Genomic DNA, 24765 nt, shown 5'->3' on the forward strand with positions numbered 1-24765 from the left:
CAATTTTTGGAAAAATTTTTGAATGTTTTAAATTACTTTTCTTGGAAAGTCGATTCATGCGCTTTGCGGCGAGTAGTAAAAAGATGTAAAAAAAATGCAGGATATACAGGAAAATACAGGATATATCGATTAGATCGTTGAATTTTTTATTTCATCGACACATCATGTACGATTTACTCAATAGGGCGCGTACAGTAGTTATATGGAAAGTGATTTAAACGTAAAAGTCTTAACACACATTCGGCGAAATTGTATTTTGAGCATTTTGTTTTTGGTCTTCTTGTTTGCCATTGTCCTCCCACGATCCATTAAAATAGATAGTAAGTCTGAAACATGAATCACGCATGAGATAACGAATAATATATGTATAATATATGATCAATTTGATATGATTTAAAGTCACTTACTCTCGGAGACAATTCTGCGTAACACTTGTTGAACATATACGCGTATTCGCAATTATCACCCTTTGCTGCGAACGAAAAAATGGCGATTAATCGTTTTACGAGATACGATACGAAGGATCGTGTGTAATCGAAATTAAACAATCCAAATAAAATTTTATTATTAATATTAAATAATATTAAAAAATTAATAATATTAAATTTAAAAAAAGTTCACAAATTTAATAGAACTGATTGAACATTAAAAATTTTCAAAACTGAAGAGGCTTGCGACATCAGCTAACTAGATGTACTAGTTTGATAGTTTTTCTCTAGATCATTTTAAATTTAATTACGGTTGAAATGTGTCATTAGAAACAACATTCTATCTCTTGAGCTGTCAAGCTTAACTTAAGAATCTCTCAGTTTTGAAATAATTAAACTAAAATTTATTTCGAAAAAAAAGATTGAACGCGATTTCATAAGTTTCGAGCACACGCAATCGATCGAAGAGACAAACGAAAAAGAAAACACAGATACCCAAATATTTACCGATCCCCTTGCATTCGCTGATCGCCTTCTCGACTTCAGCTCTGTAGGCGGGTATTCTTTGGAAGAATGTCAGCATACCGTTCAGACTTAGCTCTCTCTTGTCATCGACCAGACCGAATTGTTCCCAGAGACAATACATGTAGCACTGAAATCAGCGCGGAAATCAGAAAGACCGGATATAATCCCCTTTGGCATTTTACATATTTTACACATTTTCGTCGGCTGTATATATTATTAATATCGGGATTTGTTTATACTCAAATGTAATTGTGGCGTACTCACCTTCAATTGACGTGTTTCTGGCCATTGACCGTTTCTTACCGCTTCTATGTCGGCTGAAAGAAGGATTCAATATGCACTTGTTGATATATTTCATACACACATTTCGTCATAAATTCTTTAAGGCTATCGTGGATACGTGAAATGATTAATCGATTGAAACATCTATTAATTTTGTAAAAATTTTCCTATTTAATTTCAGGTAGAACAACAGGGGTGTATTCAATTTTATGCGCCGCCGCGTGATTAAATGAGAGATCCGATCGATAGTTTCAAGTTGGAGGTGAACAAACTCTCGCGTTGAATGAAATACCTGTAGCAACTCCCGTTTGCGTTTGGCAGGCATTTACAACACTGGCCGCAGTCGCGATCATCTGATCGGAAACAAAGCTCGGTCTCGTCTGTAAAATGGACGAGATTAATGTTGTTAAAATTATGAAATAAGTTGTAGAGTCATGATAAGTGTCTTTTCACACTTAGCGGAAAAAGCATCATTGTAAATGTAATTAATTATCTCTTTTTTTGTTACTTTAATTTCACCATCGTAAGTATTTAATTATTTTTATAATTATTTTAATAATGATTTTAATATTGTTCTAGTAAAATTATTTTCCGTGATTTTCATAGAAAAAAATAAAATAGAAAAGAAGACGATGATGCTATCTCTTGTTGATTTGAAACATTTTCATGCTAGACGAAGAACTCGAATTTTCTTTGGCTTTAGTGTGAGAAAAACAAAATTACTTCAATACGAAAAATAGCATCAAAGAAAACATCGTACGTGATGTTGAACGCGCGGTTCATTCCTGGCCATCCAAGATCAATAGCTATAAAAAGAATTTTATCTTTCTTCATCCCTGTCAGAGATATAGTCTCAGTTCTAACTTTTCGATATAGAGAAGACTTTATAAAAATTAAACGGGCAATAAATTTTCTACATCAATTACTTGCTCTAATTTTCTCTTTATATGTTTTTTGCACTAGATTATTTTTGAGGGGATATAATCCTCATTCGCGAATTCGATCCAAGTTACATCTTGATGACAGATCACCACCACCGTTTCGCACGTACCCCGCATGAGACGATCCACGCTTGAAAGAGAAAACCCATGGCGACCGCGAGGAACCTCATCCTTGATATCTCTCGAACCTCTTGTCCTTATATCACTTCGCGGATCTTTCTCCTTACTGGCTACTGCTGCTGATGGTGCGTGCTCCCTTTGCCGACGACGTTTCCGGCGCGTGTCGACTGACGTGAACGTGCGAAGTGCGCGCTGCGCGCGAGGCGAGGGTGCGATCCGACTGAACGTCGGGGACAAGAGAGAAAAAGAGAGAGAGAGAAAGAGAGAGATAGATGTGGATGGTCGGTCGGGGATCGGGATGAAGTATAGGTTCCCAGAGGCCGAGGGAGAGACGGAGATGGAAGCTGCGCGCCCCTCTGGAAGCTGTGATTCGAGAGCAGGTCGCGAGCTGCTCTCCTTCTCTCTGATTCTCGTCCGCCGCCCTCGCGCTATACAAATCGATACTGGATCTGTTTGATATTAATTTCGATATGAAAATTTAATTAAACGTCACTGTAAATTTACACAACGTTAAATGCACTTTGCGCGAGAGATAAAAAACGGCGCAAATTTGAACAATGACGATTGAACAGTCGGGAGAGTCTGATGATCGTTGATTTATAATTGGTCTCTTTGTTGAATTAAATTCATGCATTTTTAATTACAAGAACGCGATTCTCTCTTCAACGACGTGCATTGTTAAATAGAATAGAATCAACAATGCCTCGGAATAAACGCCCTATATAGCGTAATACCAAATGCGATATAGCGCGCTCTTTTCATCGCGAAGATAAATTACTGTCTCCTCAGCATAGAAGCTTTCGATTCTAGGCCAGGTCACACACATAGATAGACAGATTTGATTGGCGGATGTTACCAGTTTGCGATCCGACCCTACATAATCTCTCTTCTATACGATGTCGACACAAATATGACTCTTCTCTCCCTCCTTGTTCCTCAGACTCAGAGTTTCATCTATGCAGTTTTATGTATCGAATCATTTCGTTCAAGAAATTTTTCCATTTATTATCCAAGGATTTTGGAAAAATCTTATCTTTAATTTATGAGCGTCACATATGTACATTAATTTTAAACATTAATATTAAACATAATATTAAACATAATATTAATGTTATTAAACAAGGATTGTTTAGTAAAAGCAAGTGAATTTGGACGAGTAATTCAGAAAAAGAAATTCAGAATTTTCATTTTTAATCTATAACATTATTATTTTACGTCAATTTATAACAATGTTATTTTAACAATGTAATTTATACATCTTGTGGAGATGAAGAAATGTTAATGTCGGAAGGAGTTATATGTAATTTTACATTTATTCCACTGAACATTGTCCGACCGACATAATCTGTTTCTACTGTCACATCGGGAACTTATCACTGCTATTTCTATTATTCACATCATCATTGTATTTAGCGCTCTGTTTCATAGTATTCTATAATTAAAATGAAATAAGTATTTAATAAAATTTCGCAAGAAAATAAAATATACAAATGAGCGATATAATCTGTTTCTGTCACATAGAAAACTTCATCATTGCTGTTTTACTATTCACATTGTATTAGCGCTTTGTTTGTTTTATGTTTTCTATAATAATTAAAATGATACAAATATTTAATATATCGCAAGAAGAAAAAAAATATACAAAATAAGACTCAGTACAAGGAAATATAGTTTTATCAATAAATATATTTTGTATGATTAATTATGGCGTTACTCTTTTTCTTGTTTCTTATCGTTTCATGTTTTTAAATGGGCAAAATTAAAGTAAAATGGTTTAATTAAAGATATACAATTAATAATTAATCGTATGAAAATCTAAAATATCAAAATGTGAAGTTATCAAATTTAATTTGTTACAATTTATTCATTAATTGTGAATATAGAATTATGGAAAAAAATAATTATTTTATTCCATGCTTATTGATAAGAAATTTATCTTTATAATGCTTTTTTTCAAGAATAATGCGTGTTGCATTTGCAGAAAAAAAAGATGTGATCTACAAAAAAGAGATACTCCTACAAATTTATATTCAATTCAAGCTATATTTATATTCAAAAAATAATATGATAATTTAATATATATGTAATTATATATGTTTATTTCATGCTAAATACAAGAATTGTGAGAATGCGCGAAGGAGCCGAGAATTGACAGATCTATTGGATGTCTTCACGTGCCGCTGATGCACGTTTCGTAAAAACGCAGCTGACACGTGGGCCGCGCGCGAGAGGGACGCGCTTTGTGGGTCAATACAATTCCGGCGAAGGTGGGCGAGCGCGCCCGATCGCGGACCCCGAATAACCTCACTTCTCTGGTACAGTCGCCCGCGAAATTATTGACCATTGAACGCAACGATGCGATTGCAGGCATCTCGACGATCGACGCTTCAATCAAATGTAATCAAAAATATTTGGGCGACATTGCGTAGAACAAATATATCATATTCATGTCGCAAATCGCGAGTCGATTGACACGACATTTCGATGGAGAATCTCCATCGCGCTTTGCAACATAACCCTTCCACCGACTGTACTTTTCCCGCTCGGTATAGTCCGCGGAATAAATATTGTCTATTGTCGTCGGATCAAGTATTGACTAACAATGTTCAACTCGACGATTCACCTAGAATTAGGGAGATTGATCATTAAAAACGCCTGTCGCGAGTCATCATGTAATTTCACCAAGAACCTCGCGAAAAAATGATAATCCGTCTGTTGCGAATCGATCTCCGCGGACTGTACCAAGGATGGACTTGGTACAGTCCGCGGGATTGCAATTGACAGCGCGCTGGCCGATCCTCGTGACATTTCCAGCTCGCGGAATAATTGAAAGGCAGAGGTCCTCGCGTGATCCGGGTGGACGACACGTCGACGTCGCGTTCCTCGCGTACGCCTGGACGTCGCGACGCCCTTAGCGTCGCGGTTGCGACCGGGAGACGCGTCGAGCGGGGACAAAAGAATCTCGACTGACTGTACTCATAGGCAGCGCGGACGGCGGTGGCAGTTGTATTGACCGCGGCTGGTGTTTCTTGTTGTGGCGCGGGGCGGGGGGCGCATCTCGAGGTCTCGAGGTCTGGACGAGGAGGAGAACCGGCGACGTGGCTGCGGTGCATCGTGAGCTTTAAGAACTTGTAGCGCGACCGGGACACGGACGACGCTGGTCGACAATGTCGGCGATCAGGAAGCGGCGGCGTTCGCCGTTGAATTGAACCTGGCTGCTGCCGCGGTTCTTGACGCGACCCGAGAATATCCCCCTAGCGCGGGTCGTTCTCGTCCAGGATGCTCGCGAGTGACCGGGAGCTCGGACTCGCGTCTTGAAGGGAATTCGAAAGCGACGTTGGATCATCCCCTCGTCACGTGGTTCGTGTTCTTTTGCGTACGTCACACGTCGCGTGCGATTTAAATCTCCAAGCCTTTTAAGATCAGAGATGGGCAAGACGAGAGGCGTGCATGAGACCACCCCCGAGTTGAGGAATCGGATGGTGGGAATGTACGAGGCCGGTCTGGGTCTCCGAGAGATTGCCGCCGCGATCAATTGCTCGGTATGTATATCTTGCTTTTCATCCAGTTTAACAATTCTTATTAATGATTGGAGTACCTGCTCTGCGTATTAAATAGATTTTTATTTCCAAAATTAAGACTATGAGACTTTAATTTGCGTGTACTCTGTGTTATTCAGTCCAGTGAGATCATAACACTCATTTTATTATAATATGATTGTGTTGCAGCAACGTACGGTAAAGAGATGGTTGAATAGATTTGACAAGGAAGGTACAGTGGAGACACGGGAACGTTGCGGTCGTAAGAGAGCCACTACTTCGGAGCAGGATGAAGCGATTGTTCGTCTAGCAACTCAAACACCTATAACAGCAGCAAAAGCTGTGCTTCCAGCGCTAGGCCTCACCTGTTCTGTGGATACTGTGAGAGAAAGGCTGCATAAAGCTGGAATTCATAATTGGAGTCCTTCGCGCAAATATATGCAAAGGATTCCATTGAGGTTTATATTTTTAAATACAAGATTTTGATTAACTTGTAAGGTTCTTTCATATTATTTTGTGATCACAAAATATAGAATAGTATATGTAGAAATATACATTAGAAACAGATTGAATAAATTTTATTTTGATTCTTTAGCCTTAACACTATTATTGTATAAATTATAGTATTTATATTTAACAGTCAAAAGTATGTAATATTATTCATTTTTTTAATCCAAATTTATTTATAAATAAAATATCAAAATATATATCTAAAATTAAAAAAGTAAATATTGTTTATACTTAATTATATATAATTTTACTAATATATCTCTTTTAGTCTAATGGTATATTACCTCTATCAATAGTGATGCAGACGGTGCAGCGATTCAGCAGGCGGTATGGCGACCAACCGGTACCCAATTGGGCAAGAAGAAAACTTCTAAGGACTTGAGCAAGTCCGAGAAAAATAATACCACTAAAAAGAAGAATCCATCGAAAAAGATTAAATTTTTAGAAGCATATGTTGACAATGGTGCAATATCTGAGACTCTAAAACAAGACCAAAATAACGAACAGCAGCAACAGCAACAGCAGGAATTCGTATTTCCTCAGCAAAATCTTCCTCCACCACCTCCCGCACCTCAAGCCACTGAAATGCAAACGTCTGCGCAGCCTCTACCAACAAGTCAGACAGAATTTGGCAATGCCTTGGGTCTGGCACAACAATCGCAATCCATCTATCAACATCCGGGGTTGAATATGGTACAAAATTGGCCATTAGATCTAGTACAAGGCAGTCACCATTATCCACAGGTTTGTTTCTTAGCTTATTTTAGAAAATATAAATATAATGTATATTATACAGCAAAATAGATTGTATCAAAAATTATTCATATGTATTGCTCATAGGGACAACCGATATCCCATGAGCACTCTCTGCCGCAACAGCAGCAATTGCAAGAGCTGCATACACAGCAGGAACAACAGCATCATGCGCAACAAGCTCAGCATGTACAAGAGCAGTCCCGATTGCAAGATCAATCGCATCAGCAGACTATTCAGAATACTCATCATCATAATCTCGATCAGCAACAACTGCCAGTAGAACATCAGATTCAACAACAACGCTTGCACTCTGGCATATCTAGCCCGGAGCAAACAAACACGAACATAGGATCAGATAGTTCTTGTAGTTCTAACGAGAATAGCCAATCATCCGGTGAGCCCTCGCAGAACAAGGAATCATCAAGAGAAAATGGAAAATCAGAACGACAAAAGAAGAAGAAAAAAGGTGGCAAAGCAAAAGGGACATTGGAGACTAGCGTGGAAATTAGGAATCGCATGATTGGAATGTCTGAAGCCGGACTATCAACTCTGTCCATTGCTCTAGCGATTGATAGATCGGTATGTAAATCGGTAATCTTGTGCATTCTATATTAAATTATATCATAGATCTCTGACATCTATCGTATATTATACGAATAGATATAAAAGTTGTATTACAAACTGGAAAAAAATAATACAGGAGATTTACATGGACGTGATTTTGAATTAATCAGGAACGTACTGTTAAAAGATGGTTAGAACGTTGGCATAAGGAAGGCAATGTGCAGACGAAGGAACGAAAAGGCCGACGTCGAATTACTACAAAGGAACAAGATGATGCCATCGTCGCGATGGCGACTCAGCATCCTCTCACCGCCGCTAAATACGTAGCACCTGCGCTAGGTCTAAAATGCAGCGTGGATACAATTAGAGAGAGACTTCACAAAGCTGGGATACACAGCTGGAAATTAGGCAAAAAGCAAGGGTTAGAGTGTGAATTATGATATTTATCTTAATCGCGAAGCTATATATTCCCCAGAAATATTCTTTCAAAAATTTTTGTCTATAGAAAGATAGATTATAGAATATAGATTAAATTCTAGAAAATTTATCATTTTTCTATAATTTTCCAACATTTTTTTAATACAAAAAATAAAATATAATTACATGTGATATATTTTTTTTAGAGAAGGAAATGCAGTTCACACTGTTCACTTGTGGCAACCGAGTGGTAATCGCCCTAACAAACCGAAAATGCCCGGTGAAAAGAAAAAGAAGAGTACGGGTAATAAAAAACGCGATCAGATAACGAACAATAGTCAGAAACGCATCGCGCGGAAAAAGAAAAACGATGAATCGTCGACATTAAAACCGGCTCCACCCCCAGCGAACATGATACCGGAACAAACCGTATTGCCATTCCATAATCCTGGAAACAGTAAGCGTCATCGAAATGTTATTAATGATATAATGCGACATAATTATCTTTAAAATCACTCTTTTTCAGTGAATTACACTTCAGGCCCTAACATAATGACAACAGTGCATAATATTACCGCACTGCCGCAACTACCTCCGCCACCACCACCACCACCGGCGCCGCAACCAATGCAACAGCAGCCGATGGGTTCGATAATGCCGCAAAGACCGGACTGTAGACTAGCACCGACCATAGTTCCGCCGCCCGTGTCAAGTAATTCCGGTGTCGCCTATCCATCGTGCATGGTCGGCGGTAATAGTCATATGGAGCAAACAGATCCTTTAAATTATGAGCCATATATTTGGAGTTTTTAAATATCAGTAATGACAATCTAAATCACGTGCAGAAGATTTGAACGAAAAGGAAATGTGCATTTGAGCAAAATTTCGCTTTTATCGATCTAGAATTCTGCAACATTTTGTTTTTATAAAAAAAGAAACTGAAAATATTTAAGACTCAGTGATACACAAATCCTGTCAATTTTATATTAGAAATTTTTTTGCACGGTTTAACTTGTGCATAAATGCAATATTAGAAGATACAATCTGTATATGTGGATGAGGAAAGTTTGATGAGTTTATTGTTATATCTGTGAGAGAAAAGAGAGAGAGAGAGAGATTATATTAACTTAAGAATTTTTATGGTAACATGCAGTGCATTTAAATCAATTTAAGTAAATCAGCATAAAGATGATAGGACATGTACATATAGAATACATATAGAATCGTGTAGAATAGCTGAAACGTACATCACGACGTTTATTTTGCTATGATATATCTCGTCTCTTTAAATATGGAGTCATAAACAAAATCGTATTATATATATTAAAAATCAATATTTATACACAATATACGATTAGACTTCATTAAATTAAGAGTATTTTATGTTATTTTTAATGGTTTGATAGAGAGGAAGAGAGAGAATACTGAATATCAAATTCAGTAAAAAGATTTTATGGATGAATTATCAATAACTGGCATAGAGAATAGAAAGCCCAAGAAACTTTAGCAAATTCTCAGCAATAGATCTATTTTCGATATGTGCTATTTTTTTTCTTGTAAGAGTATTCATAGATGATTTTACATAAAATGTGTATATTCTGATATATATTTTTAATTATTATATATATGAATCTGCTTTGAAATTATAGTACAAATTGGCATGTTCCAGGCAGAAAAGTGAATAGTAAATCAACTTTAAACAGGCTGCCAAAATACTTACATTTAACATATAAACTGCCTTTTCTACTTATATTTATATACTACGTACATCACTTTTTTTAATAATAAATATAGTGTTGCCATTATATGTGTATATTATTACAAGACTGTTTTTTCTATACAAGTATGCTTGCAGCTTTTCTGACAAGTAACATCTGACTAAGAATTATTTGTATTGCAAGAAAGTTTTTTGTTACGATACTTATATTTTTTTATTTTTTCTCTTTTTTTACAAAGCAGTATTCATATAGTTCGTCCATATACAATTACTGGTGGTACAAATGCAAAGTAGTGCACTAGAGAAAGTTACACACGAGATATTGTAGAAAGATTTTGTCTGATATTTCAAATGTTCTCATTTTCATTTTACAATAACATACAAAAGAGTATTATGTACATTCACATTTTATAAGTAAATATATATCGCGTTTTTCACAATGCGTGACATACACACACATACACATCACACAATCTAGCTTGTTGAAAATATTTCTATTAATTTTGTAACACATCACAATAAATACTATAAAGTTAACAGAAATATTTCCAATAATGTTCTTATTGAGATCTTTATTCATTTTATATTTGTTTCATAAAAGAAAAAGAAATGATTACTATCTACTCTGAATACTGTACTTTGCTGGTCTTTATGAATAATAAAGTATCTTTGTACAGAAAGGGGATATTAAAAAATCCACATATACCTTAGTTAATATGTACCTTTACTTTGAAATATAGCTACAGTTTTCATTTTTTTATCATGTGAGTTCCCAAATTTGAGTAACGTTATTTATGACCGCTTCGGGATTATTTTTATGGAACATAAAGTATCCCTGAATCTGAGCTGGACTAACATTTCTTTTAAAAGACATAACGTTCTCCGCAAATTTTTTTGCAAGCTCATCAGGATCCTTACCTGGTTCCTTGTAAAATCGTAAAAACATTTGTTCAATTTGATTTATGCTACACCAACCTAAAAAAATGTGATAACGTGATTACGAATTTCTTAATAAGTTTTCTTAATATATTTCCTACATATTTCTACATATATACCAATGTATTCTTTGACATCTACTCTGCCTGGCCTAATAAGTGCAGGATCTAATCTGTCTAAATAATTAGTTGTCATAAATAATATTCTAGCTTCTGTGGAAGCTACACCATCCAAGCAGTTTAATAAACCGCTAAATGTTACTCTATTGAGACCATCATATGCTGCTTTAACTAAAATATTAAACAAATATATATCAAAATGATGATAATAAATAATTATTTGTTTGTGTTACAATATTTTGTTTTTTCAGGAGCAATATATATATATATATATATATATATATATATATATATATATATATATATATATACCTTCCTTAGATTCTTCTCTGCTGCTAAAAGCAGCATCAATATCCTCAAGCAGGATAATAGTCTGCTGTGGAGCCACTGCTAATAAGTGATTTAATCTGTCATCCGTTAGACCTCTCTCAGATAAATTTAAAACGCATATACCGCGTTCTAATTCCCCGGCTAGCGCGGTAATGTATGAAGACTTTCCACATCCTGGAGGTCCATGTAACAAATAACCTCGGCGATACGGAATTCCTAAAAAGATTGACTTTTATCAGAAAAAAGTAATATGAAAAGAAACCATATTAATTTTTAATCTTTAATTTTTAATCTTATTAATATATCAGGCACTTGCAATCAAAGCAGGAAATGTTAGAATTAATTCTGAATACCTCTTTCACTGTACCATGATGGATTATCAATGAATTCCCGACAATCGCTTATTATTCTCTCAGAAACGCCGGTATCCAAAACGACAGATTCCAATGGTCTCTTCTTCTTGGCATGTCCAAACTGCCGCCACTCACTTCCCATGGCAGTGTACATTATAGTTTTTCCCTCGTGCTCTTTCAAAGCCATCTGTCTGGCTATACGAATGAAGAATTGCTTCTGATTTCTTGGTTTGTTATATAATGTATCTGTAAATATATTTTGCAAGAACTCAACCTTCTTCAAGAATACTAAAGTATATGCTTTTGTCTTTGCCAAATGCTGTCAACTGTACAGTTTCCCATGGTATACCCATGTGTAGATCTAAAGTCTGTTGCTCCCTTGTTCTTTCAACCTTTATCCAATTCCCCTTATATCTACAAAAATGAGAAAAAATTAGAAAGATTTTAATGCACGAGATAAAATCATGATTAATATTTTTCATAGTATATTTTATAAAGGACAAAAATATAAGAGGTATCTGGAAATATTCTCTTACCTGAAGAAATGAGTTCCTATACTTGGAATAAAATCATATTTGGTTTTCACGTGACCAGTTTCTTTCAGTTCAAAGCTAGTTTCCACAGAGAGATGTTGCGTCTTTCTTGCACCTTTATGTGTGATCCATTGCAGAAGCCACTGATAGCTTTTATCACGACATGGCACTTCCAGAGTGATCATATAATGCCGTCTGTAAATAAAAAACAATAATATGATTTAAAGAAAATTTAATAATATTTATGATACAATACCTGAATAGCACAGCTCCAAACTGTGCTCCTTTTCTTAACAAAGCAGCTCCAGCCCCAAGTCCAAAAAGACCAAAGCCAGCACCAAAATAAGGATTGTCGGATAAAGCTTGTATATATTCGACAAATGTCATGATGCAAACTAATATTGTACAATTTTCTTATTTAAATAATGATATAAAAATTACACTATATTATATATAGATTAATTAGCAATTTCTCTTTGTGTGTGTTGGACATTTATTCATTCAAGTCTTTCAATTACAGTGATCATTTTAATTATATAAACAGAAACAAGATATGCAACCATGAGTAACTGTAATTGTTTTCTCTTTTTAGAGTCTTTTTTAGCACATTTATCACTAGACTTTGTAAAAAAGTGATCTAGCACATTTACTATTGTACTTTTTCTTATGAATTTATTTGCCTCAAATTATTTTCTGAGTATTATATACAAAATCAACCATACATTCAAAGGTTATGGCACGCTAGACGAAGAGGATCAAAAATATATGCAGAAACCTTATCCTCTATCAGAGATAAAGTAGCGATCAATTACCACCGTCGATAAAAAAATAATTATATTCTGTTAATTCTGTATATTTTATTTTAACGAAATAGTAGTCAAACTATTTGTTATAAAGTTGCCGATTAATCTGAAAACTATCAATTGTGATACATAAATATTTAGACACGATATATGCATCTTGAAGATATTAAATTGAAAAAGAAGGCATCAGAAATGTCTTCTTTTCCAATTTAATATCTTCAAGAGCTATATTTTAAAGTTTTCCCTCAAATTAAATAAATAATTTCAAAGCACATATATAAACATACACGTATATATTCTTATATAAATAATTACAATAATAATAAAGGATGTAGGAGATAGATAGATAGATAATTATGATAATAATAAGGGAAAATTAATCATGTTACAAACGATTATATTTCATTTTATGTTACAAAAAGAATCTCCACTACGTATAATGTACTATTTAATAACGTCAACTCCAGGTACCACAAATGTGGCTTGAATACGCAACTCTTCCTTTGTCTCTCTCTTTTTCAATTTTTTTTTCAATTTTTTACCTGTAAATAATATTACTGAACATCTACTTAACTGCTACATTCGATCTAATTTAAAACGTCTCCGTTCCAATTATTTGTCAAACACGGGACAAAAATCATTTAGATGCTATAAATAATTGGTTCCGAATTTTTTTCTCCTTACGATAACAATTAATGTGCTATAATAGCTACAGAGAAAATATAATGCTCGTTGAGACCTTTGCATAATATATATATGTATGTATGTATAAATCGTTTTCGCTAATCTCTGCGAAATTTGGTACGTTTTCATATAATGTATTATTGATGTCGTAACGCTAGAGTGCATTTACAATATATACAACATACAATGTTCTGGGTCCATGATCAAGTATAAGGCAAAACCAAGTTCGCGATAAAAATATTTTTTTTCTCTCAATAAAAAATAGCATTATTTTCTTAAAAAAAAATTCATCAATAATTCATTTCATCTCCCTACTAACTGATCGAAATGCAACATCAAATACTGAACACTATGAATATACGTTAAATAAAATACTTATCATAAATACATAAACATTATTATATTAAGATTGTTAAATTTATACCTATAACTCGAATGTATCAAATTAATTGAGCTATTTTATACCTTAGAATATAATTAACATTTAAATCGTCTATGATTAGGATAATATAACAAAATAGTAAGTAATTTCTGGGAGCAAAATTTCATTGAAAAAAAGAGATTCTTAATAACTGAAACGTTACGTCATTCTGCAAATTTGTGAACATTGTTCGAAACGTATCTTGTAAATCAGAGAAATGATTTTTATAGTTTTCTGTATACCACAATTAAAATATCTTACCACAATAATGCTATATACAAGAAACAATACACATAATATCGGTTGGTGACAATTCACAAATTCGCAAAATGCTATTTAATAACGCTGTCCAGCTTGCTCATCGATAATTATTGCCAAGAGATACATATTTCTGTCAATGAGTGTAAAAATGATGTGTAAAAATATTTCGCACAAGTGCAACATGGACCCGATTTAAGTGCGATACATCCAACGTCGGGATGTCTCGTGCACGTCATTACATCAAGAGATTTCTCTCTCAGAGTTCTCCTCCTAGAGAAATAGTTTCAGCGCACATCACGCAGTCGATTAATCTCTTAGTCTACACCACGTTACAGCTAGTTGGACTCGTTTATTTGCGAGCCTTACATTTTTTCTCTCTTTCTCTTTTATTACTCCTAGTCTCACGTATCGTGATCTAAACGCACCATCATCGGGAGATTCGCCGAACGGGACGCAATGAGAACTTTTGTGGAAGCCTTGAGCATAAATCTGTTCGCCTTTCCAATCCTTTTACCAATCTTCAACGAGCAGATTCTGATATTATTGTTTACAATGCGCCTCTTCTTTTCGGTTTTCTCTCTAAATTACTTAATTCGGTTGATCTCAAATTCGTTCTGTTTCTCTCTCTTTCTTTAGTTTATAGTCTTAAACACGATCTTGATAAATAATTCGGTACACAGGTTGCGTATTTTCTTCAATCCTTCTCAAAGAATATAAAATGATGACACAAAGAGATTTTATAAAAGACACACATTTTAGCCAGGCATTGAAATTATCTATAAATCTATAAATAATTTCAATGCCCTTTTTTATTATCTTTTTTATATTTATATTTATAGTAAAAAAAGTAAAGAATTCAAGAGAAACATAATTGTCTTTTTTCCGAAGAAAAATTTGGAAGAATAAATGAGCAAATAGAAATTCACGGTGCTGATATGCAACCTTTTACGACATAGAGGAACTTTATGGAGGACGCTAAATGTACAGAAGAGCCTTAATATCGGACTCCTTCGAAAGGACAGAATTATTTTTGGTAAAAATTGTCAAAGCTATGCGCTACCGCGACTGGACGCTCACATTCATCAATTTTTTAACGATCCTTCGGAGACAGTGCTTCGTTATTGCATTTCTTTCAAAAATCAATTAACAAGCAAAATATTTAACATATAGCTAAATAGATATAACAAGAAACTTAGATACAGATCTTATTGATAAGACATCTGTTTCTAAAAATTTAACTCCTGATATCACATAGCTATTAAACACGAATAATCATGCGCAATCTCCGAATTTCTTACAATTATATTTTATATTGTAACATTACAATATAGATTTATAAGTTTTCTAATACCTCTCTCTGATACTAACGTCTCTAGTCGCGATGTAGCGCGGACGGTTGAGTCGAGGACGAAATTTCTCGTGAAAAATAGTGTGAGGACAGTTTCTCGAGAAAAGGAAGAATTTTTTTGTCCGACTCATTCCCGACGATGATGCGTGACAAGAAGGGAAGGGACGGTGGTCTGAGATTGGCTCGGTTTATGGATATAAATTAGCCTGACCTGTGTCTAGCGCCTAAGTATACGAATCTTGCAAAATTCTCTTTCCTTTTACTCTCTTGGAGAATTACATAATATTTCAGAATAATTATACAATTACATAGAATTATTTAGGATCAATTGCGTCAATCTATATTAAAACGTTAAGCGCTAAAATAAGTGTTTTTTTTATTTTCTTGTCTATGTATCATATAATTAATCCTAAAATCTCTTTCTAGAAAGAGATAAGAATCGTTCAACAAAGTCAGTCGATTTATTATAATTTAATAAAAGTTTGTTAGATGTTTGCAATCGATTAACAATAAAAAATAAATTAATAATTATTGCTAATACGCGTATTATGATTTTAAAAAAGTATTTAAGACGGGCGAGAAATTAGAAAGTCAATATAGGAAATAAATCATAGAGAAAATAAAAATCTGAAAAAATGCTTTATTCCGAATATCAACATCGAATATCGTCAACGTTAAATTGTATAAAATGAGAAATCTTCATCAATGAGGATCTTCATTCGTGATACACGTCTTAGACACAGGTGACGCGCGATATAAAGACGACACGATATAGATATATTATAATAGTGATAATTAATTAATAAACGCTCGATAAATTCTCTTTAGGTATTTGTCTTATCGCGAAGTCGACAGGCAATGATTAGGACAATAAATATACAATTGCACTAATAATAAAAGATAGCAATAATAATAATAAATAGTAATAATAATATATAGCAATAGCCATGATAACAGATTTGATTGAAGCCAATTCATGATAGCATTCAGTTATAAATACATGTGCAAATTTATTTGCACAGAATGCTCCATTACGTTCAATGTATCTCAATTATGTGCACATCTTAACAATTATGATAATCAACTATTAAATATATATGTAAAAAATATATATATATAAAATAGTTAATATATGTATAAAATACTAATATCGACACTGCTCAGAAGATTCACAATATATCGGGCAGTTACATAATCGAGTGTTTTAATTGGAATGACTGCTTTACGCAACGGCGGACTATAAATTATAAATCTATGTATAACTAGAAGAGAACGTACGGACATATTTACGGAAAATGTCAAAGTAAAAGAGCATTCTGCGAAATGCACTGAGCACAATTTTATCACGATACTTATACTTTCACAAAAGTGACAAGACAGCGATAATCAATAAAAACTAGTAATCGGAGCTATATGCGTGCGTCCTTTTATAAAATAAAGAACCTTTTCGTGACCCCGTCGAGATCAGCGATTATTATGCGTCAACGAACTATTAAAAGTGCATACAAACGCTTTACGTTACAATAAAAAATGTATACATAGGAATAAATATAATATGATAAAACTCGTATCGAATAGCTGCTTCGAATACAATAATTAGGTGTAATACTTAACTCCAGTAAAAAACACGATAAGAAGTGTAAATTCAACAAGCTGCCGAGAAATCAATTGATTTAAAGCCCGTTTAGGCCGCATTTACTACAATAAAATTGTTAACAAAAGAACGAGGAACCGTACATTGCATATTCTATAGCTAACAACGAGATTGTGAAAACGTATACCGATCTTCAACGATAAAAGATAATTATTTGTAATATATCTTGGAACTGAAACAATCGACCCCGTGCCTCGAAAGTAGAAGAAAATCGTCGTGGATGAAGCTGTCTAAAATCATGAGTCTAAGATTTAAAAGCTCAATTTCTTTAACGTAATTTTTTTAATAGACACAACAACAACTGATATTTTTTATAATATTACTTTTCTAGTATTCATATGTAGTTCTTTGATTATTTTCCAAAATACATAGAAGATAGCATCGGTTGTTCCATTTCCAACATATCGAAATATTTCTATGATCCGATCGAATAAGAAACGGTTCGTGCATAAAAAAAGATTAATTACCAAATAAGAGGGCGTGGATAGATCTATTGATGCATTTGAGTGTCATTTCTGTGGCGGAGATGTGACCTGAGGTATCCTACTTGGAAGATAGGTTCCCCTATTGGTTTTTTTATCGTTTAAAATTTTCAAATCTACTTGCTACTACGATATTCCATTTCGCTACTTTGATTATAAACTCTACCGGTCACATGCGCGAGATATTAATATTGTCTCTATGTGGTATGTAATGTAAAATTTGCCGTTTTCCGCACTAACTACAAACGATATACGATATTTCTTTCGTGCGTCTTCTCCTTTTAATATACGTTTTTGTCCTTGACGAAACGTTCCGGAGATGATTATCATGCTATATACCAACCATCAACAGAATATCCTCTAAATTGTCGAGGCGATAATGAATATGTTAGAGTACGTAATAAATAAGTGTGCTAAAGCAATGATAGAACACAAAAATCAAAGTTTTAAAATGTAGAGCTTTTTCTCTGTACAAAACGATCGAGAATGGATCGTTCGCGTTAATCTAATGCACTTGACAGTTTAACGCAGCTAAACGCGTATCATAGAACGTAGAATTCGCATTAAACTCGCACGCGGCGACTCCGCGACCCGCGGACACCCTCAACGAAAGTGTATATCCTACACTCCTTAAATTCTTCTAACAATAGTGGTAACACAAGGCAGAGACTCCCTAAAGAGACTCTATGATATGGAGCAAAATTCGTAGAGTATGAAACTGAACATTTCGAAACCTTCAAAACGTAGCCAATTTATTTCCCGTTTACCGAGCACGATTCTCTCCCGTATCTAGTGAGGACGGCGTCATCATTTCCTTTTTTTTTCTCAAACACTTATCATGTGTCGCGTCCATCTCTTTGTAAAAATACGTTTCACAAAATTTGCAGCAACGATTATTGTGATGTACATGTACCGTGACTGTGGGAAGTCACTCTAACAAAGGAGAAGTCAATTGTATACTCACTACACACAATCCTTCGGCCCCAACAACGAGCGGTAGAAAAATTCGAAAAGGTTTTCAAAATTCTCGCTTCTCTCAGAATATCTTACTCCACATCTTCATCATTTTCTAGAAGAAATCTCTGCCTAAGTGGGGACGGTTCGTCTGTTGCGACAGTCGCGGTCTACCGCGTCCGTTTGCGCCGGCGGCGTGTCTTCTGGTATTCCGCAGTTCTCGATCGACTTCGAGTTCCTCCAGCTTCATGGTGAGACCGAGCTTCTGTTGCACTGCTAACCGCAGCAATTGGTTTAGCGTCTTCCGATCGTCCTCTGCCACGGCAAGCTGCCGCTGAAGCTCATCCACTTGCGTCACGTATTCTTCGCAGCGTGCAGCAAACATTGCACGCAGACCTGGAGAGCGTATGGTTAGAGCGGGGTTTAACACAATGTAGAGATAAGCGGACGAGATAGAGATATGCATATTAAAGGATTGCAAGCGTGTTCAATTTTGGGAGATTGGATATTAAGCTTTATATATAATAATTGAAAGCCATTATTATGTACAAATATTATATATAAATATGATGTACATGTAATCATGAAATGTTAGAAAAGAAATATACACAAATAAGAGATCAGGTACACATCGACAGTTTATACATTACGTCTTTTTTTAAACGAGCGCTTGACTAGTCATTTTAGAGAGAAATATTACATTTGACGATATTACATTTGTTGATTTTTTTAGGCAATACAATAATTATGGCATAGACTCAGAGCGTTCGAAAAGTCGATTGCGGTACTCCACATAATTAACAACACTGCATTTATTAAGGCTAATAGCAAACAATTTGTAATGGATGTGTTAGTAGGATGTTAGCATGCGGAACAAAATAGAAAAAAAAGTTACATTATTGAATTTGAATTTAATAAAGTATAGGTTTTGTAGAATAATTTTTTAAAAGGGATAGGTTTAGCAAAGATTCACATAGCAAATGTCATCTAATCTATATAATTCTATCTTAATGTAATTTCTTTAAGAAATATTTTTTAAAATCAAATTTCTACTTGTACAACAAAAACAGAAAAAGTTAAATACTCACTCGAAAATGTCGCGGCATTTTCCTTCAACATTCTAAGCTCATTCCTTAATTTGAGCATTGTCTCATTAACGATACTCTTCTCGTTTTCGTATTTGCTCTTTAGATTCGTTAACGCTACTTCTGCCGTATTTTTATTTGATTTAAGCACTGTTCTTAAGGTAGCAACCTGCTCCCGTTTAGCGGACAACAAGGCCTTTAATCTAATGACTTGTTCTTGAAGATCTGCTACTTCCGCCTTATTCTCATTGACAGAAGCTGGGAAGAAAAATTCAATTTTCAATTAAAAAAAATTAGAAATTGATTTACTAATAAGAAGAGAAACGTATTTTATATTTTTTTAAACAACAAAATAAAGAACAAGCTTTTGTTTAGCAAAGTTTAGGAATATACTTACTTTCGCAAACATTGCAGATGGTGGGCTGCATTCCCTTAACTTTGGACAATTCGATTGTGTGTTCGACAGCGCTTCTAAGATATTTTATTTGGTCCATCGCAGTCTCTATGTGCTTTGCAATTTCTTTTGATTTGCTGAGACTTTCTAGATCTTTAATCTTGATGTCGGTCTTGAATAGAGTTCGACACCAATCCATCTTACCGTTCTCCTCTTCCTTTTCGGGCACAATCTCCGATTTCTCGTGATCCAACACCACTCTCGAGGGAGTCTCGCCGTTAACGGTACACACGTGATGATAGAGCTGTGCGAGCTCGTCGGATAGGTTCTGCAAATTGTTCTGAGCAGAATCGAGGAAACCGCCCGCTTCCGCGGTAAGTTTTGACAAGGTGGATACGTCCGATTCGAGCTGCATGCTCCTTTGTTCCGTATCCAAGAGCTGAAACGAAGGATGAGGAAATATCAAGCATGCATACGAAAGCGCGAGATCAGTCGCAATAAATGCGTTAAGTGCAGTTTTTACTTGATACTGCGCGTCTATCGGAAATTTATTCGCGAGATGAAATTCGCAAAAAATTCGGATGAATTAGTTTACGTTTCGCGTTTGTAAATTCTGCAAGTAATAGCAGAGATATTTTGCGCGAATGCTCAATACGTTTGTAGATATCTGATTTCTTTTTCTCTTCGAATATCGTGCAAAGACAAGCTGGGCGAATTTCACGATCGACATGCTACGTTAGATGCGCACGAAGTTTACGTATAAAAAGAAGAGAGTGATCGATTCCGAATTCTCGTTTCTAAGCATATTCTATCTCAAAAGCCACGGTGCATAGCAGATCCGTACGTCATTTCTTTCGAGCAATGACATCTTTGGTTTAAACGCGCTTGATGCGTCGATCCATGCGTGAGACTAAATGCGAGAGCCATGGGCGCTCGAAGAAAATGATGCAATTCTCAAACATGGATCTACATTCAATGGAATGATGGTGAAATCGTCAGTAGCTTCGAAAATGTGTACGGTTAAATATACGAAGAAGTATGAGAGATGGAAAGCGATATATGTATATATCGAGCTGTTAGGACATTGAGAAGCAAGTATTCATTGTACGGATCAATTAGAGGAGCCAACAAGACAAATTGTTATTGAAATATCTGGTAAATACGTCAAAAGGATCACACGTAATCCAACCTTTTCTCGAAGGCTCTTCTCTGACTCGGGTATCTGAAACGCCATAATTTCTATTCAAAGTCTAAGTTTTGTACGTATGATTGCACCAGTATCAGTATTGCACATATTTATATTCTTACCATTAGAGCAAACTCTTGCGTTCTTTCTCTCTCATTTTTCATTATATCTTATAGCATAGTCTGTTAACTTACATCTTTCCTCTTAACCACAAGTTTTACGACAATGCTGTTATATAATTTCTTTTAAATATATAACATTGAGATAAATGCGTACCTTGTTTCTCAAATTTGTCAGCTCTGTTCTTAGCTGTTGCGTGGAATCGGATACGGTTAAACCGTTCTCCAATTCTGCCAGATCTTTCTGCAACTGGTTAACTTCGCGAGCGGACATGGTGCTCCATTGATGATATTGTACAATAGCCTGTCCCAAATAGAAAGTGTCACTATTATAATATTTGTCAAGTGAATGTTATTTTTAATTATTTTCTTGATATATCATAAAATTAAAAAACTTATTAGACATGCAAATATACCTGATTGAGTTTATCCAATGTTGCTTCTTCGCTCTGTTCCTCCGGCAACTTTGAGTGAAGATGATGTAACGATTGCACATGCGCTGCCAGCTGCACTATTCGTGCAACGAACGATTGCAATTCCGCCTGGCTCTTCTCGACTGCGTACTGCGACTCGCGTAGGTTTTGCGTTAAATGAGCTTTCTCGGTCTCCGCGAGTTCCAATTGCTTTTCCAATTTCTTCAATTCGTTCAAATGAATCTCGGAGAATAGATCGACCTGCTTGTCGGTCGCAGACGTGCCTGGTTCTTGCGTCTTTAGATCCGCCTCGATTCTACGCAGCGCAGGCGAATCGTCTTCGCCATCGCTGCATATCGTCTGATCCTCCGTGATACCTCGGATGGAAAGCGCGAGGTTGCTGAGATTGTAGATTGATTCGCTATTGATTCTCTGATCTAATTCTTTTTTCAGGGCGTACTTGGCCTCGCGCTCCGCCTGTAGAGACTCCAACGCTTCTTCCATCTGCTTCTCCGCTATCTTCTTCAAGTTTGTCAGTTCTTCCACTTGGCTGTTTAGTAGCTCGACCTCCTCCGTGAGTCTTCGAATTTCATGTTTGGCACCCTCAAATTCTACCTGACTGGATCGCAAACCCGACACTTGCTTCTGCAGGGAGATATTTTCGTCCTCCAATTCGGAGTAATCCTGAAGCAGACGAGTCTCGCGGAACCTGCAGTCCCGTAATTTCGTTCGTAACGATTTGCGTTCCGTCTCTGCTTGCTGGTGATCTTTGCCGACCTCCTCGCGTTCCTGCAGCGCGTGGTCGCGTTCCGCTTCCACTCGTTCCAACTCATGACGTAACTAAAGACAATTTATAACATTTTAAAACGACAATCTTATTTTCTACAAATCGATAATTGACTATATGACTGATATAAACCTGTTTTGTTTCGTTTTCCAATTCAATAATCTGCAATTGCAGAGATGTTTCCCGAGCGGCACTCTCACTAAGAAGACTCTCTTCTTGTTCGATGCCAGTCTTTGCAGTTATCTTTGTAGTTGTCTGGAACTTTGCGAGGGCCTGAAATAACAACACATATATTTTATATTAAGAATGACTATATATTTTTATATATGATTATTATCGAGAGTATGATAAAAATAATGAGAATAATTGATTAAAATCTTGTAAAAATTTACTTTTTTGAATTACAATAGATTTAATTGCAAACATATATCTTCTTAAGAATGGAACTTATCAAGGAACTGAATATTGTTATCGTACATTGATTGTCTGACGTAGATGCACTGAATGAGTTATTCTATAGCGCATGCATTTTTTTGACATATGTATTCATTCAGTGCACGTGAAATGAAGACAGTTGTAGACAAAAATAGATATTCCATTTCGCAATTACTGGTGACTAAAGCTTTACTCTACTAAGCTCGCTCGCATTCCTTATTTGTCCTATTACGCTTAATCACCGCCCTCGGGAAAATTGTTGCAAGGACAGAATAAATTTTCTCCTTTCTCGCTCTTTCTCCCTCTCGCGTGATCGGGCGTGTCGAGGGAAAAGTCCGGAACTCGTACTAACCTCCTGCGTGATTTCCAGCTCGTGCTTCGTGTTTTCGTAGAGGGCCTCGAAGTCGTTGCATCGCTGCTGCAGGGCCGACTTCTCCTCGAGCAGCGCGAGTCCGTATTGCGCCGATTGTATTTTCTCGGTGGAGGCCAAGTCGAGCTCGCGCGACAGCCGTTCGATCTCGGTTCTCAGCTCCTCGAGGACGACCTCGTCGACGGCAGTGGCGGCCATCGCTGACGACGATGATAAACGACGACGACGACGACGGCAGTGCTCGCGATGTTGCTGTCACTCTCTTCCTCCTCCTTCACCTCGTCACCCACCTCCAGCACCACGTCGTCGTTATCGGGACAAATGGACGCCGATCGCCCGACGCATCCTTCGGTAATCGTCGATCAGGCGCGTCGTGTTCGCTTCTTCCCCCGCGAATCAACGCGTCGTCTCGTCCCGTCACGTCACGTCACCGTCACGTCACGTCTCGTGTAGCTACCTCCTCGCTTCGGCGGGACGCGCGCGACCAGGCCGGTTCTCTTCCTCCTCCTCTTCACATCCTACCCGCGACGCGAGAACCACCGTCGCGAGCCACTCGCCGATTTTGACAGACGCGGCGCGACAGGCCAATCAGGGGGAGGCGCGGACGGACCGGGCGAGGGGGGGAATCACGCGAACGCAACCGGATGCGCGTTCGCGGCGTCCGGTTCGGTCCTTTAACCCGTTTCGGTATTCCTTTTGTCCACGCGCGACAGCACGAAGGTCGAGATTTTCTCTCTCTTTCTCGGCAGAAAAATTTATTTTTTTTATCGCCTCCCCTTTTGTTCGCGCGCTTATCGAAATGAGTTTCTTTTTCTTATCAACGCTTACGCTTCGATGCCCCGGGCAATTATTTATTCCCGCTCGAATATTCCCGTTCGTTCGACTGTCCATTCGATTTTTTTTTTATACTTGTTCATTAATTTGCAGATTCCTTTCGCGATAAGCGTGAAAAATATATGCGATTGGAAAGTATTATTGGCAAATAATAAGAAAGAATGCACGTTTAATTAACAGCTGTTGAATGTTTTAGATATTTTTTTTACGGATACCTTATTTTAGAGCATTTTTTTCTTTTATAATTTATTCCACGATATTGCAAAAATCTCTGCATAAGTAATTTCATTTAAAATTCACGTTACCTTATCATTTAGCCTACTAATTTAGCAAATTATTGTTGATAAAATCATTTATAATCTCGCATGAGAATATTTTTTCACACAATAGTACATTATTATAACCGCGACCTTTAAATCCGTGAGAAAAATATGACAATTGTTAGATGAACGTTGACAGAGTTTA

General features: G+C 36.1%; 4 protein-coding genes across 7 annotated transcripts; 1 reads left to right on the top strand and 3 right to left on the bottom strand.

Moving 5' to 3' along the window:
• Positions 1-125: 125 nt before the first annotated feature.
• Positions 126-2631, bottom strand: LOC105249502 (general odorant-binding protein 69a-like). Of its 2 annotated transcripts, none has more exons than XM_011255021.3 (6): positions 2287-2631; positions 1528-1615; positions 1218-1270; positions 936-1080; positions 408-472; positions 126-326 (listed from the first exon to the last, which is right to left on the bottom strand). In XM_011255021.3, the coding sequence occupies exons 1-6, from the start codon at positions 2344-2346 to the stop codon at positions 309-311; spliced, it is 429 nt and encodes a 142-aa protein (XP_011253323.1). In that variant the 5' UTR covers positions 2347-2631; the 3' UTR covers positions 126-308. The 2 variants fall into 2 exon arrangements, with proteins under 2 accessions (XP_011253323.1, XP_011253322.1); XM_011255020.3 differs by having other exon boundaries at positions 924-1080; positions 2287-2546.
• Positions 2632-4915: 2284 nt separating this feature from the next.
• LOC105249501 lies at positions 4916-9411 on the top strand. The gene is made up of 7 exons (XM_011255019.3): positions 4916-5838; positions 6025-6293; positions 6642-7089; positions 7186-7680; positions 7836-8086; positions 8289-8539; positions 8609-9411. The coding sequence occupies exons 1-7, from the start codon at positions 5725-5727 to the stop codon at positions 8893-8895; spliced, it is 2115 nt and encodes a 704-aa protein (XP_011253321.1). The 5' UTR covers positions 4916-5724; the 3' UTR covers positions 8896-9411.
• Positions 9412-10119: 708 nt separating this feature from the next.
• LOC105249499 (mitochondrial chaperone BCS1) lies at positions 10120-12826 on the bottom strand. The gene is made up of 7 exons (XM_011255018.3): positions 12327-12826; positions 12074-12265; positions 11812-11951; positions 11538-11732; positions 11167-11400; positions 10855-11025; positions 10120-10774 (listed from the first exon to the last, which is right to left on the bottom strand). Exons 1-7 carry the CDS (start codon positions 12455-12457, stop codon positions 10560-10562), a joined length of 1278 nt encoding a protein of 425 aa, XP_011253320.1. The 5' UTR covers positions 12458-12826; the 3' UTR covers positions 10120-10559.
• A 3381-nt stretch (positions 12827-16207) lies between these two features.
• LOC105249498 (protein bicaudal D) lies at positions 16208-24450 on the bottom strand. 3 transcript variants are annotated; one of them, XM_011255015.3, is made up of 8 exons: positions 23449-24433; positions 22794-22934; positions 21878-22714; positions 21619-21765; positions 21346-21378; positions 20160-20595; positions 19766-20020; positions 16208-19073 (listed from the first exon to the last, which is right to left on the bottom strand). In XM_011255015.3, exons 1-8 carry the CDS (start codon positions 23662-23664, stop codon positions 18793-18795), a joined length of 2346 nt encoding a protein of 781 aa, XP_011253317.1. In that variant the 5' UTR covers positions 23665-24433; the 3' UTR covers positions 16208-18792. The 3 variants fall into 3 exon arrangements, with proteins under 3 accessions (XP_011253317.1, XP_011253318.1, XP_011253319.1); XM_011255017.3 differs by lacking the exon at positions 16208-19073 and adding an exon at positions 19298-19498 and having other exon boundaries at positions 23449-24450; XM_011255016.3 differs by lacking the exon at positions 21346-21378 and having other exon boundaries at positions 23449-24430.
• Positions 24451-24765: the final 315 nt, after the last annotated feature.

This window comes from Camponotus floridanus, unplaced genomic scaffold (genome assembly GCF_003227725.1).
Source record: "Camponotus floridanus strain SB8 unplaced genomic scaffold, Cflo_v7.5 scaffold39, whole genome shotgun sequence".
Taxonomy (NCBI): Eukaryota; Metazoa; Arthropoda; class Insecta; order Hymenoptera; family Formicidae; genus Camponotus; species Camponotus floridanus.

Excerpts from the sequence above, each read along its gene's own strand:
- LOC105249499 (XM_011255018.3), bottom strand. The coding sequence starts at position 12,457 with ATGACATTTGTCGAATATATACAAGCTTTATCCGACAATCCTTATTTT. Across the intron at positions 11,401-11,537 it reads ATCATGGTACAGTGAAAGAG|GAATTCCGTATCGCCGAGGT; the intron begins GTATTCAGAATT and ends CAATCTTTTTAG. Across the intron at positions 11,026-11,166 it reads CAGAGAAGAATCTAAGGAAG|TTAAAGCAGCATATGATGGT; the intron begins GTATATATATAT and ends TTAATATTTTAG.
- LOC105249502 (XM_011255020.3), bottom strand. The coding sequence starts at position 2,346 with ATGAGGTTCCTCGCGGTCGCCATGGGTTTTCTCTTTCAAGCGTGGATC. Across the intron at positions 1,271-1,527 it reads GCAAACGGGAGTTGCTACAG|CCGACATAGAAGCGGTAAGA; the intron begins GTATTTCATTCA and ends TCCTTCTTTCAG. Across the intron at positions 1,081-1,217 it reads CAGAAACACGTCAATTGAAG|TGCTACATGTATTGTCTCTG; the intron begins GTGAGTACGCCA and ends CGCTGATTTCAG.
- LOC105249501 (XM_011255019.3), top strand. The coding sequence starts at position 5,725 with ATGGGCAAGACGAGAGGCGTGCATGAGACCACCCCCGAGTTGAGGAAT. Across the intron at positions 7,090-7,185 it reads GCAGTCACCATTATCCACAG|GGACAACCGATATCCCATGA; the intron begins GTTTGTTTCTTA and ends TATTGCTCATAG. Across the intron at positions 8,087-8,288 it reads AAATTAGGCAAAAAGCAAGG|AGAAGGAAATGCAGTTCACA; the intron begins GTTAGAGTGTGA and ends TATTTTTTTTAG.
- LOC105249498 (XM_011255015.3), bottom strand. The coding sequence starts at position 23,664 with ATGGCCGCCACTGCCGTCGACGAGGTCGTCCTCGAGGAGCTGAGAACC. Across the intron at positions 21,379-21,618 it reads TGACAAATTTGAGAAACAAG|ATACCCGAGTCAGAGAAGAG; the intron begins GTACGCATTTAT and ends ATGGCGTTTCAG. Across the intron at positions 20,596-21,345 it reads AGAAGAGCCTTCGAGAAAAG|CTCTTGGATACGGAACAAAG; the intron begins GTTGGATTACGT and ends CCTTCGTTTCAG.